Source organism: Marmota flaviventris, chromosome 6 (genome assembly GCF_047511675.1).
Source record: "Marmota flaviventris isolate mMarFla1 chromosome 6, mMarFla1.hap1, whole genome shotgun sequence".
Taxonomy (NCBI): Eukaryota; Metazoa; Chordata; class Mammalia; order Rodentia; family Sciuridae; genus Marmota; species Marmota flaviventris.
The window spans coordinates 122093461-122104691 of NC_092503.1; the positions used below are offsets into that span (position 1 = coordinate 122093461).

Consider the following 11231-nt stretch of genomic DNA (forward strand, 5'->3'; position numbering starts at 1 on the left):
GGCACCAGCCACACTACTCTGACTGTTGCTATGGCTGGTGTCCATTACAGAAGCCACATCTACCTTAAGGCCTTTGGCTACTGAGTGCCACCACTTGTCGACCTTAGAATCCAATTATGCTCATTATATTTAAGTTTTCACATTCAGAGACTGCAGTTTGTACTGTGCACTTCTGGCCTCATGGAAGCAGAGGAGATCACAAATACTCCAAGATTCCACTTATAAAGTGTCTAAAGCAGTCACATTCTTAGAATCTTCAAAGAGAATGCTGGTTGCCAGGGCAGAAAGTGGGGAGGTTTTGTTGAAAGGACATAGTTTCCATTTTGCAAGATGGAAAAATACTAAAGATCTGATATACACCATGTGCTTATAGTTTAAGAGTATGTTATTATCTATTTAAATATGATTTTAATCATGGGTACAGTGGTGCCCACCTGTAATCCCAGTGACTTGGGATGCTAAGGCAGAAGGATTGCAAGTTCAAAGTCAACCTCAACATCTTAAGGAGACCCTGTTTCAAAACAAAAACAAAAAGACTACAGATGTTGCTCAATGGTAAAGCATCCCTGAGTTGAATTCCCAGTACCCAGTACCGCCCCCAAAAATAATTTCAATGGTTAACTTGGAGTTGCTACAATAGAAACATGAATCCTGATACTAATTTAGTTGTGTGTATGTTTGCATGTTTGCTCCTGGGGATAGAGCCCAGGGATGCTCTCACTGATTATATCCCCAGCCCACTGCCTCTCACTGTTTTCTTTTTCTTTATTTTTTAATATTTTTTTAGTTGTTGATGGACTTTATTGTCTTTATTTTTATATGGTGCAGAGGATCGAACCCAGTGCCTCTTGCATGCTAGGCAAGCACGCTACCACTGAGCCACAAGCCCAGCCCTCTCCCTGGGTTTTTGAGACAGAATTACACTACTTGCCCAGCTTAGCTTCAAAATTGTGATCTTCCTGCCCTAGCCTTCCAAGTAGATGGTATGGTGTTTCTTCTCTCACAGAGACTCTGAATCTGATTTTGGAAACTCTGAGAAGAGAAATGTCCCTAGGGATAAAAAGTCATATTCTTCAAAATGGAGTGTCTTCTTCCCCACCACTCTGCATGCTTCAGCTGGACTGATGGTGGCAGATGCTGGTGTTTGATTCACACACATTCTGGGTAGCTTACTCTCAATATCTCAGGCCATAAGCACCTGCCAGTCACTTTTTTCCCCCAGGCCAACTGACCCCTATTGCTCAGCATAAGGACACCTCAAAGTTCCAACCCTGTCCTGTCCATCAATGTGATTCTCCAGTTCATCACACTAGGGCTCCAACTCTTCAGGGCAGATGTGCTCCACAGCATCATCCTGGAAGCTTGACGCAAGCTGCAAGGTGCTGTTATGGTTCCTCTTCACCATCTGCTGATGATTCAGGACTTGTGAGCTCCTGAGCTATGGGAGAAGGGAAAAGTCAGTGTTCAATTGACTGCAGAATATGACATTTATTCCTCAGGACCTCTCTCTTCTCAGACTCTCCAAAATCAGATTCAGAGTTTGAGTGAGAAAAGAAAATGCCCCCACTAGTTTTCCTCACCAGCTTCCTCTCCTAAATCCATCAGCAGCATCACCTGCCTCAGTTCCCACCATGCATCACTCAAGGGAATGAAAGACCAAATAATTAAGGGACAAGATTCCAAAGTGAAGCCCAGTGCCTGCTCCTCTGCCCAACCATTCCTGACAGAATAGGGACCTGCCATAGAAGGCAGTTCCTTCTGCCAATCCTGGGCACAGGGTTCACACACAGGCCTTTACCCCCTTAATATCCAGGCCTCCTCTGCTGCAGGGGCAGGTGCTCATCCAGCAGGGTCTGCTCTAGCTGCAGCTCAGCCTCCTTTCCTCTCAGCCTGAGCCAGCAGCTCCTAACTGGAAAGCCCACCAGGAAGCCCAGGGGCACCAGCAGGCCCAGCCGGGAAAAACATGCCTGCCCCCTGGCCTGCTGCTCACCTGACCTGAAGTAGCCCACACAGAGCAGATGCAGAATCCCTGACCCCCAACACTTGCTCAGGTCCCTAATCTGTACTTTACCCTCCTAGGGCCTACCTGGCCCATCTGCCCCAGGAAATCAGCTACTCCCCAAGGGCTCCTGCTTCCTGAGACTGCCTCACCTGCTTTCTCCTAGCCCTAGCAGGACTCACACAGGCCACAACCCTAGAGGTGTAGCTCCGTGGTACAGCACCAATGGGTGAATCCTCACTATTTCTAAAAGAAAAAAAATGATGTACTGAAAATGGAAATATTTTTATTGGGTATGAATATTTAGAGAAGAAATTTGGAAATATGAACATCTAACCTTCACTCTTTTCTGCATATGTTCCAGTGAAATTGCAAGATGTGGGGAGCTGCTCTGAATGAACACACCTTCAAGTCCTGACACAGGGGGCTCTGACCAATTACTACATTTCTTAGTGACTTTCACATTGTCCCAGCTCAGATAGCAAGGCGTGGCTTCAGGTGTAGGTGTACCGCTGGGATTGAGTTACACTCACCTGCTCCCTTGTAATCCTACCCCTTCTGCCTTTTTTGGATAGAACTTTCTAAAAAACAGCATCCCCCCAAATAAAAGCCCACTTCTGAACGTGCTTGCCCTCTCTCTCACCAGCCTCTGTGACTTTCTCTTGCTCTCCTTTTGGGGAACTTGAGGCCGGGAGCTGGGAAAGTTGTCCTGAAGCTTGTGTAAAGGTATTTCGTGTCTGTGTTTTATTTTGCATCACCCCAAATTCACACGAGTGACCTTAGTTCACCGCCTGTGCTGGACAGGGGCGGCAGTAGGCAACTATTTTTCCCCACAGAGAACCAGAACTAGCTTTCACCCTACAGCAGAGGCTGCAGGTGAGAGCAGCAGAGAGCACTGAACCATCTGCCCTGGAGGGAGAGTTACCTGGACAGCTCCTGCTGGGGGGCAGGTTTCTGAGACCCAAGGGGCCAAACACTCACCACCCCCACTGCTGACCCCACAGAAGGGGCAGAAACAACAGAAAGATCCTCCAAACCAGTAACTAACTGTATATGCTTCAACTTCGTTTCCTGTTGAAACACCAACTTCCTGTTTTCTCTTTTCCTGACCCTCCAGCAACTGATTGGTGACAGGGGAATGGTTTTGACCATCCCTTACTCCAAATGCACAGGGGCATGACCATCTTATAAAGGGGAATAGCCAAGGGAGGGCAGGGTGAGCAGAGGCCATAGAGCACAGACTCAACACACCAACACACACAGTCCTTGGGGAGCGTGCCCTCTGGGGCTGGACAGGAAACCCTAAGTGTCACAGTCAGCTTTCACTACTTTGACAAAACACCTGAGGTAAAACACTCAGGAGGAAAGATTTACATTGGCTCAAGTTTCACCAGTTTCATCCCAGGATCCCTTGGCCCCATTTCTGTGAGCTAGAAAGGAAGAAAATAATGATGGCCAGCACATGACAGAGTGACACTCTTCACTTCATGGTGGCTATGTGGTGGCCAGGTGGCAGAGAAGGAGAGAGCCAGGAGCCTGGGACAAGATGTTCCCTTCAAGGAATGCCTCTTCCAACTAGGCCCACCTGCTAAAGCTTGCACACCTTCCAGTAGGACCAACACCTGGGGCCAAGCCTGCAACCCATGAGCCTTTGGGAGATATTCCACATGGAAACTCTAACACCAGGTAGGACAAAAACAGGGACCACAGCTGCCCCACAATGGCTGGTTTCTCTCCCCAGATGGTTGGAGGCATCTGCTTTTTCATTTTTCCATAACATCTGTGAAGCCACTCCTGATGGACGACCATTGTGGTGGGGCCTGGGATGGAGTACATGCCCTAGTGACCCAGTGGACACACACAGGAGACACCCCTGAAGAGTGACTGGATATGCTGATAAGATAGAAGATAACTACATGTGCTGAAGACCCCTGGGCCTGCTCTACATGGGCCTCCCAGGGGAAGCAGAGGCAGGGCACTGGTGCCACAGGCCTCATGGTTCTTCTTATTGGTTTGCACATGACAGGTGGAGAGACAGGAAAGAGGTAGGCAGACAGGAAGAAACCAGAGGCAATAGCCTTTGTGGGATTTCTCTAGAGTTTCTAAAGAAACAAATCACAGTTCCTTTTATACTTTGTCTGCCTGTTCCAGAAGTCTGGTCACCTACACTGCACTCTGTGTAGCATGAGGCATGAGGGACCCTTCAACCCAGAATGACCCTGCCATCTCCATCCACTGCCCACTTTTCTTACCTGAACCCTCTGCAGCTGAAATTGTCTCCCTCCTGTTGCTCCAAAGCACATAAAGGAGAAGAAGAAGAAGAACAGCATCAACAGCAGCAACCACACCTAGAGAGGCTCGCCATCGGCTTTGAAGCAGCAGGGTCGACCCTGAAAACACACATGTTACCATCTGGGTTCCAGAGCCTCTAGACTTCCTCCCTTTCACCACCCGGGTCACTGACCTACCCAGTTGGGAACCCCTGCTGGGACACCCAGGCTCACCACAGGGCACAGTGCCAGTGCTCTCTTTCCCACTATGTCGCACATGGCAGGAAAATCTCTGCTCCTGTCCTTGAGGAATCCTGGTGGACACGCAGGTCTGGTAGGTCCCATTCCCATATGGTAAAAGACTCCCAGACTGCTGTGTGTCCTGGTTCAGGGGTTCCCCATCCTGAAGCCAAGTCAGAGAGATAATCCAGGGATAGAACCCAAAAGCCCAACATGTGGCGTTGATGGTGTCCTCCAAGGCCTCACCGCAGGTAACAGTCACTACTGGGGACACTAGAGAAGAAAAAGCAGAAACAGTCAGCCATGTGATCCAGCCTTACTCCCCTTAATGAAGGCAGAGGTAACAGGGCTGGTTCTTTCTGCTGTTCTGTCTCTGACCAAAGTCCTATTGACACCAGACCTGCTGCAAATCTGCTCTCAGCCGAGGGCCTCAGTCCTCTGACTGGCAGGAGGATGGGCCTCGGGTTTGTGGCCTCACATTCTAACTTGCACATGTTGATGTGAGGAGGGGGTGTTACGGGGACTCCTTGTTTGTGAGGCCACAAGGGAGCTCTGCATGATAAGCAGGTTGGCAGGCAGGTGGGCAGAAGAGGGCTCAACTCCTGCCTAACCCCAGTTGCCTGAGGCTCAGGGTACTTCCTTGTTGTGGCCCAGACAGTTCATAGATTGCCAAACCCTCCTGTCTTTATGCAGTGGTTTAAAAGGATGGGGAAATCAGAATACATCACCCTCACAGAGAACACATGCATCCCATAGTACAGAGAAGGCCCCTTATATTGAGGCTCTAGGGGAATGGGGGCTGGGGTACCTATTGTCTTATTGAAGGCTATCCAGGAGTTCAGATATCTCTGGAGTCTTCCACAAATTGTTCCTTGCACATGGGCCCATTGAGCCTTGTTTGGACTATCATCCGATTTCCAGTGCTTCTTGACTTCCATAGCCAAAGTCTGAGCCGAGGAAGGGTGCACTGTCCAGCTGTGAGTCACAGGGTGAAAGGAGAGGAAGGGCTCCTCATCATAGTAGAAATCCCAGAAGCCCCTGGTACGGTTGTTCTTTTGCATCTCACAGCCCCAAGACTCCTGGAGGGAATGAGACCCTGCCCCCATCCACCAGTCACTTTAGCATCCCCTGGTGCCTCTGCCTCCCTGCCCACCAAGAGAAACTCCAGCCCACAGAGGATCCCAGCATGGCTCTCTCTCTCTCTTCAATGTCCCTGTGCTGAGCTCTATGGACCCCATGCTTGCCCTTCCCAGACAAATGCAGTGAGAAGAGAGGTCCCTGCTCTCTGCCCCCAGCCTTTCTGCAGAAAGACCCTTGCCCCCACCCCCACTCACCTTCTTTCTGCCTCTGCAGACTGATGATATCTGCCAGAGTCATTCTGAGGTTTTTCCCACTCCCTGCCAAGTCTTGGGTCTCTGTGTTCCAGGTCTCGGCTCCCAGGACTGTCTTTGCTCATAGTGCCTGAGGCTCTGCCCTGTCTCTCTCACTGTCACAGTGCAGGAAGGGCTGATCATCCAAAAGACCCTCAGCAAAGAACTGTCCGTGCACTAAGTTGTTCTGGGATCTCATTTTTAGGTTATAACGAAGACTGTGGGACCCTGTGGAAGAAGATACCACAGATGATTTTTTTCTTCCTGGAATCAAGAGCTCAAGAACATGCAAAACATAGTTTTGGTCTCCTGGTGAGATAACTAAAAGCAAAAATAGACCATTGGAATAGCATCAACCTAAAATATTCCTGCCTAGCAGACAATTTATAGAGTGAAGAGACAACCCCTAGACTGGGAGAAAACAATCATAGGTCAGATAATGGTTTAATACACAAAATATACAAATAACCTTATATTTAACATGGGCAAAGAAGTTGAAGAGACATTTGTCAAAATATGATACATAAATGGCCAACAGTATGTGAATGAATGCAAATGCCAATTAAAACCAAAAGGAAATATTGTGTCACACTTATTAGATTGGTCATTGTGAAGACACAAAGAGTGATAGCAAGAAGGTGGAAAAAAGGGGTGTGCACCACTGGTGTTGCAATTTAGTAGAGTTATTTTGGAAAATAGCATGGAGGTTCCTCCCCAAACTAAAATTTTTGCTTTATCCAGCAATCCCACTACCTCATTCACACCAAAGGAATGGGAATCCAGATTCCCTGGATTCCCTGCACTGTGTGTCCACTGCAGCATCAGTCACAACAGTCAAGATATAGCAGCAACCTAAGTGGTCTCCAATAGATGAGTGGATTTAAAAACTGTCTTAAACCACCTGGTGCACACCTAAAATCCCAGCTACTCAGAAAGCTGACACAAGAGGATTGCTTGAGCCTGGAGTTGGAGGCCACCCTGGGAAAAACAGCAGCCCACCCTCAAAAAGAACCCCCTCGCCAAAACCCAAACCAAACCAAACCAAACCATTATGGGATATACACACAAAAGAATATCAATTAGCCTTTTTAACAAAAGGAAATTAAGGATGAAAATGTAGCTTAGGGATAGAGGACTTGCCTAGCAGTCACAAGGCCTCAGATTTTATCACCAGAAACTTCTTCAAAAAAAAAAAAAACAAAGCTAGGAAAATTTGTCATTTGTGACAATGTAGGTGGAAAGTAGAGGACCCTAAGAGAAATTAAAAAAACAACGACAACAACAAACAAACAAAAAAACAAACAGGCATACAGAGACAAATGAATGGACAGAGAAAGGAGAGACACTGGTAAAGGGCCACAAAGTTTCATTTGGATAAGAGGAAGAGTCTGGTGTTCTATAACACAACAAAGCTTCTCCACTTAATGCTGTATATTTTAAAATAACGAGAAAAAAAGATTTTAAATGTTCTGACCAAAAGGAAACCATAAATATTTGAGGTGATGGATATGCTAATTACCCCAAATTGATTATTCTAAAATGCATCCATAACATTACATCCCAGAAATAGATTCAACTATTTGTCAACAGAAAAATTTTTGGAGAGGAAATCAAACTAAACATCATTAAAAAAAAAATGTTGGGGCTCTGGAAAGTTTGGGTGAGGTAGAGAGGCAGCAGTGGATAAAACCTCTTGTAGGAAATGGCCCCTAAGAATAGGAGGAAAGGACTGGGGTTGGGGAGACAGGGTATCTAGTGTGCAGGAAGCACAGACCTAGGATGCAGTGTCTACCTTAGAAATGGGTCTGAAAACACAGCAGGAGTGGGGGAGGTGAGGGGAAGCCAACAGGCTGAGGAGACATGTTGGGTGACAGGGAAGGAGGCATAGAGATCTGGTGAAAACACAGGCATATTAGAAAATAGATAGCATATTAGGGTGAGAGGAGTACAAGGGGGGACAGCATCCCAGGGCGCAGGAGTCCAGGGGACAATGTGGGTGGAAATTTAAAAAGCCCCAGCAAGAAGATCTTGACTCAGCAATCTTAGCTGTTCACTTCCCTCAGTCTGAGTGTTTGATGCAGCCACAGTCCTCACAGAGGCAGGAAGGGCTCTATGGGGCTGGGACGTCCCTACTAGCTCAGGGCCAGAAGAGAAAAGGTCTCCTAACTGGGGACTCCTGTGAGCTCAGCTGAAAACAAGCCTATGATTGCGAGGAGAGCAGGGGCTTCAGGAGCCCGAACTGTCCCTAATACTGTTGGGAAGAGGTTCCGTGAGCCGCGGACCTCAAAGGGTCCTTCAATGTCTTTCAAAGGAGAAACTCAGCATGCACCTCGGGAATCCAGAGGCGACAGAGGACCGGGATGTCCAAAAGGGAAGAGCAAGGCGCAGGGCTGGGGCAAGTAAGCACGGACTTAGGACGCAGGACTTCGGGGTGGCAAGGTGCTTAGAAAGCGAAACTGCATGTGGTGGCAATGACCCGCGTCAGGTCCAGCACCTCTCCCCACCAAACCAGACCGCTCATCTTAACCGGGAGGGTTCCCGCGGACTCTCACAGAAACCCGCCCGCCTCCCTGCAGTAGCCGGGCAGCTCTCGCACCTCCAGGAACCGCATAGAGCTCACTCACCAGCGGCAGCACACAGGGGTGCCCAAAAGGCAGTTGTGGCCAGGAGCAGCAGGACGCGACACAGCCCAATAGAGACCAAACTTGACATTCTCTTATCTGGTGAGCAGGATGGAACTCTAAGAGGGTTCCCCGAAGGCAGATCATATATAGTTCTCCTGGCCCCTCCCACATCCACTCACCCAATGAAAATAGACGCCTTGAACTTGAATGCAGATTTTCAGCCTACACTTGATCAGGACTGTATTCATTTCACTTTGTCAACCTCTAAAAATGTTTTCTAAGAATAAAACTATAGCTATTCTTACTATTACATAAGGCTCTAGCTTGTGCTTTTTCTGTGAGTGGAAATGTCATGCACCAACAAAGTTTTGACAATTTCTTAGACTTATTTTCATTTGTAGTAAGTATTTGATTGAGATAATTTTTTTTTTTTTAAAAAAAGCACAGAAGGCATTGGCGTCCAGTCCCATTCTCAGAGTTTATTTTCATTAGTTACAGGGGCGGGGATGATATCTTTAAGTTGGAGATCCCTCGCTTTCCTGGTTCATCAGCTGATAGGTGGCATAAAGTGGACACCTCTGCCTCCATAATCAAGTAAGCAAGTCCCCATCATAAATCCCCTCTTATTGACCCCCACCTGCTTCTATTTGATTCTGTTTCTCTGGAAACTAATATAAGCCTCCAGTAAGTGCTGGGTCACAGTTACTGTGAGCTGATCCCAAGCCCTTTCAATCTCCATGTTGTCTATGCACCTTCGAGGACTCACTTGGAGTGACAGCTCCAGCAAACTGTCTCATTCCACCCATACCTAAAGACTTTTCCTACCTTAATAATTACATGCTAGGGAGCATTTACATATGGCTCAAGGAGAGAAGAAGCCTCAGAGGAGGCCCTGAAGGTCTTGGGCTCCAGATGTTGGGCAGTGCCCAGGATCAAGGCCCAGCTGCCCCTCCCCCAGCAAGCCTCCTAGATTCTCATCTGTGCAAGATACTGCTACCCCGCCCCTCCCCCTTCAGACTCTTCTGCTCTGCCCAATGAACTACTGCTTCTCTCTCCCCTCTCTTCTTTGCATCTCTGAACTCATAAGAACGGGGGTGGCTTACTCCTCACCCACCTTAGGATTCACTGCTGAGTCCTGAAAAGCAACAGAAATCATTCAGCGGTGTCCTTTAAACCCAGGGCGGGTCTCATGCACTATTTCAGGTCTTTGCGGCCACATTTACCCAGAAGATCACCTGTTACCCACGCGGGCTTAACTAAAATAAAACCTGTTGATTGATGTAAAAGCAGATTGAAGGTGCTTATGGGAGCCTGGAGGCAGGCAAGCTGCATTTGGGTTGGGGTTTTCAGACAGCTAGGCAGATACACCTGCGAGCTGTGAGAATGCAGACCCAGTGGCTGGCGGAAGGACATTCTGAAGTGTTAATCAAGATCTGAAACCCAGCATACTTCAGCCAACATTGCCTGTATTTTGATGCGGTTGGGTACTGAAATGCTTCTTCCGTCCCACCCCCCACTTCCACAGGGGGCACAGGGGGTGCATCTTGGATTCTAGGATCAGAAACTGCTTCCTCTGGAGCAGGTCTAATCAGTACCATAATATTACAGCAGCAATGAGTATAACAAGAGTGTTGAGCTCCCTGCAATACTGCAATGAGCTGTGTAAACAGCCCGCCAAGAATGGAAGTGCCTGCCTCAGGATGGTCCTAATTGAAACCTGGCAGATCTGGAATAAAAATCAACAATCATGTTGCAGTGAGGCCACCCAGCGCCTTACCGCTTACACAAGCTGGGTGAGGAACCCTGCTTTATCAGGTCTGTCTCAAGTGGATGCAGTGAAGTGCCTTTGGCACTAGGTTCCAAACCATAAAGGATGAAATGGAGAGTGGAGAAAAGCAAATGGTGGTGGAACGTGGATCATGTGTTGAAGAAAGGAAGAAAAAGGGGTGAGGATTGGGGAAAAGAACATGAATATAGGAAGAAGAAGCAAGGACAAAGCAGGAAAGAGCAAGAGATGCAGAACTGAGGGGACTGCAGGCTCTGCCCTCTTCTGCCTTCCCCTAGGATTGGGCTCTGCTGTCCACTTAAGACCCCAGAGGAGGACCAAGACCCCAGGACACCCACTGCAGAGAAAGCTACAGTTTTCCTACATTGATTATATTTAAAAACAATCTAGATCCAATATAAAACAAATGGAAAGAATGAAGTAGAATAATATTCTGATGTTTTTCCATGATTAAAAATCCAACAGATTTTTAAAATATCATCTTTAAAGTGTATTTGGCAGTCCAGAGTGTATTTCAGTGGTAGAGTACCTGCTCGGCATGTGCCAGGCTATGAAAAGCAACAAACATGAGACAAAAACAAAATACCCACCAAATATATGTTTCAAATATGGAGACTCTCCCTACTATTCAGAGTAAGTATTTACAAAGCTCTTTGATTTTAATTCTTGCGCTATATGAGTCTTATTAAGGAATTTGGGGCCTAATACCATATGATGGAAATTGGGGCCTACTTTTTCTATTAGATGCAGAGTCTCTGGTTTAATTTGTAGGTCCTTGATCCACTTTGAGTTGAGTTTGGGGCATGGTGAGAGATAGGGGTTTAATTTCATTTTTTTTTTTTTGCATATGGATTTCTAGTTTTCCCAGCACCATTTGTTGAAGATGCTATCTTTTCTCCAATGCATGTTTTTGGCACCTTTGTCTAATATAAGATAATTGTA

General features: G+C 47.2%; 1 protein-coding gene across 3 annotated transcripts; it reads right to left on the reverse strand.

The window, feature by feature from the left end:
• Positions 1 to 367: 367 nt before the first annotated feature.
• Positions 368 to 8604, reverse strand: LOC114082356 (MHC class I polypeptide-related sequence A-like). Of its 3 annotated transcripts, none has more exons than XM_071613538.1 (6): positions 8504 to 8604; positions 5844 to 6107; positions 5318 to 5484; positions 4504 to 4782; positions 4252 to 4389; positions 368 to 1438 (listed from the first exon to the last, which is right to left on the reverse strand). In XM_071613538.1, the coding sequence occupies exons 2-6, from the start codon at positions 5963 to 5965 to the stop codon at positions 1386 to 1388; spliced, it is 759 nt and encodes a 252-aa protein (XP_071469639.1). In that variant the 5' UTR covers positions 5966 to 6107; positions 8504 to 8604; the 3' UTR covers positions 368 to 1385. The 3 variants fall into 3 exon arrangements, with proteins under 3 accessions (XP_071469639.1, XP_071469638.1, XP_071469637.1); XM_071613537.1 differs by having other exon boundaries at positions 4252 to 4283; positions 5318 to 5605; XM_071613536.1 differs by having other exon boundaries at positions 5318 to 5605.
• Positions 8605 to 11231: the final 2627 nt, after the last annotated feature.

Bases quoted from the DNA above. Each gene is read 5' to 3' on its own strand.
- LOC114082356 (XM_071613536.1), bottom strand. From the start codon at position 5,886: ATGACTCTGGCAGATATCATCAGTCTGCAGAGGCAGAAAGAAG. The intron at 4,390-4,503 runs GTGAGCCTGGGT...GTGTGTTTTCAG, and splicing joins CACTGGCACTGTGCCCTGTG to GGTCGACCCTGCTGCTTCAA. The intron at 1,439-4,251 runs GTAAGAAAAGTG...CTTCTCCCATAG, and splicing joins TTCAGCTGCAGAGGGTTCAG to CTCAGGAGCTCACAAGTCCT.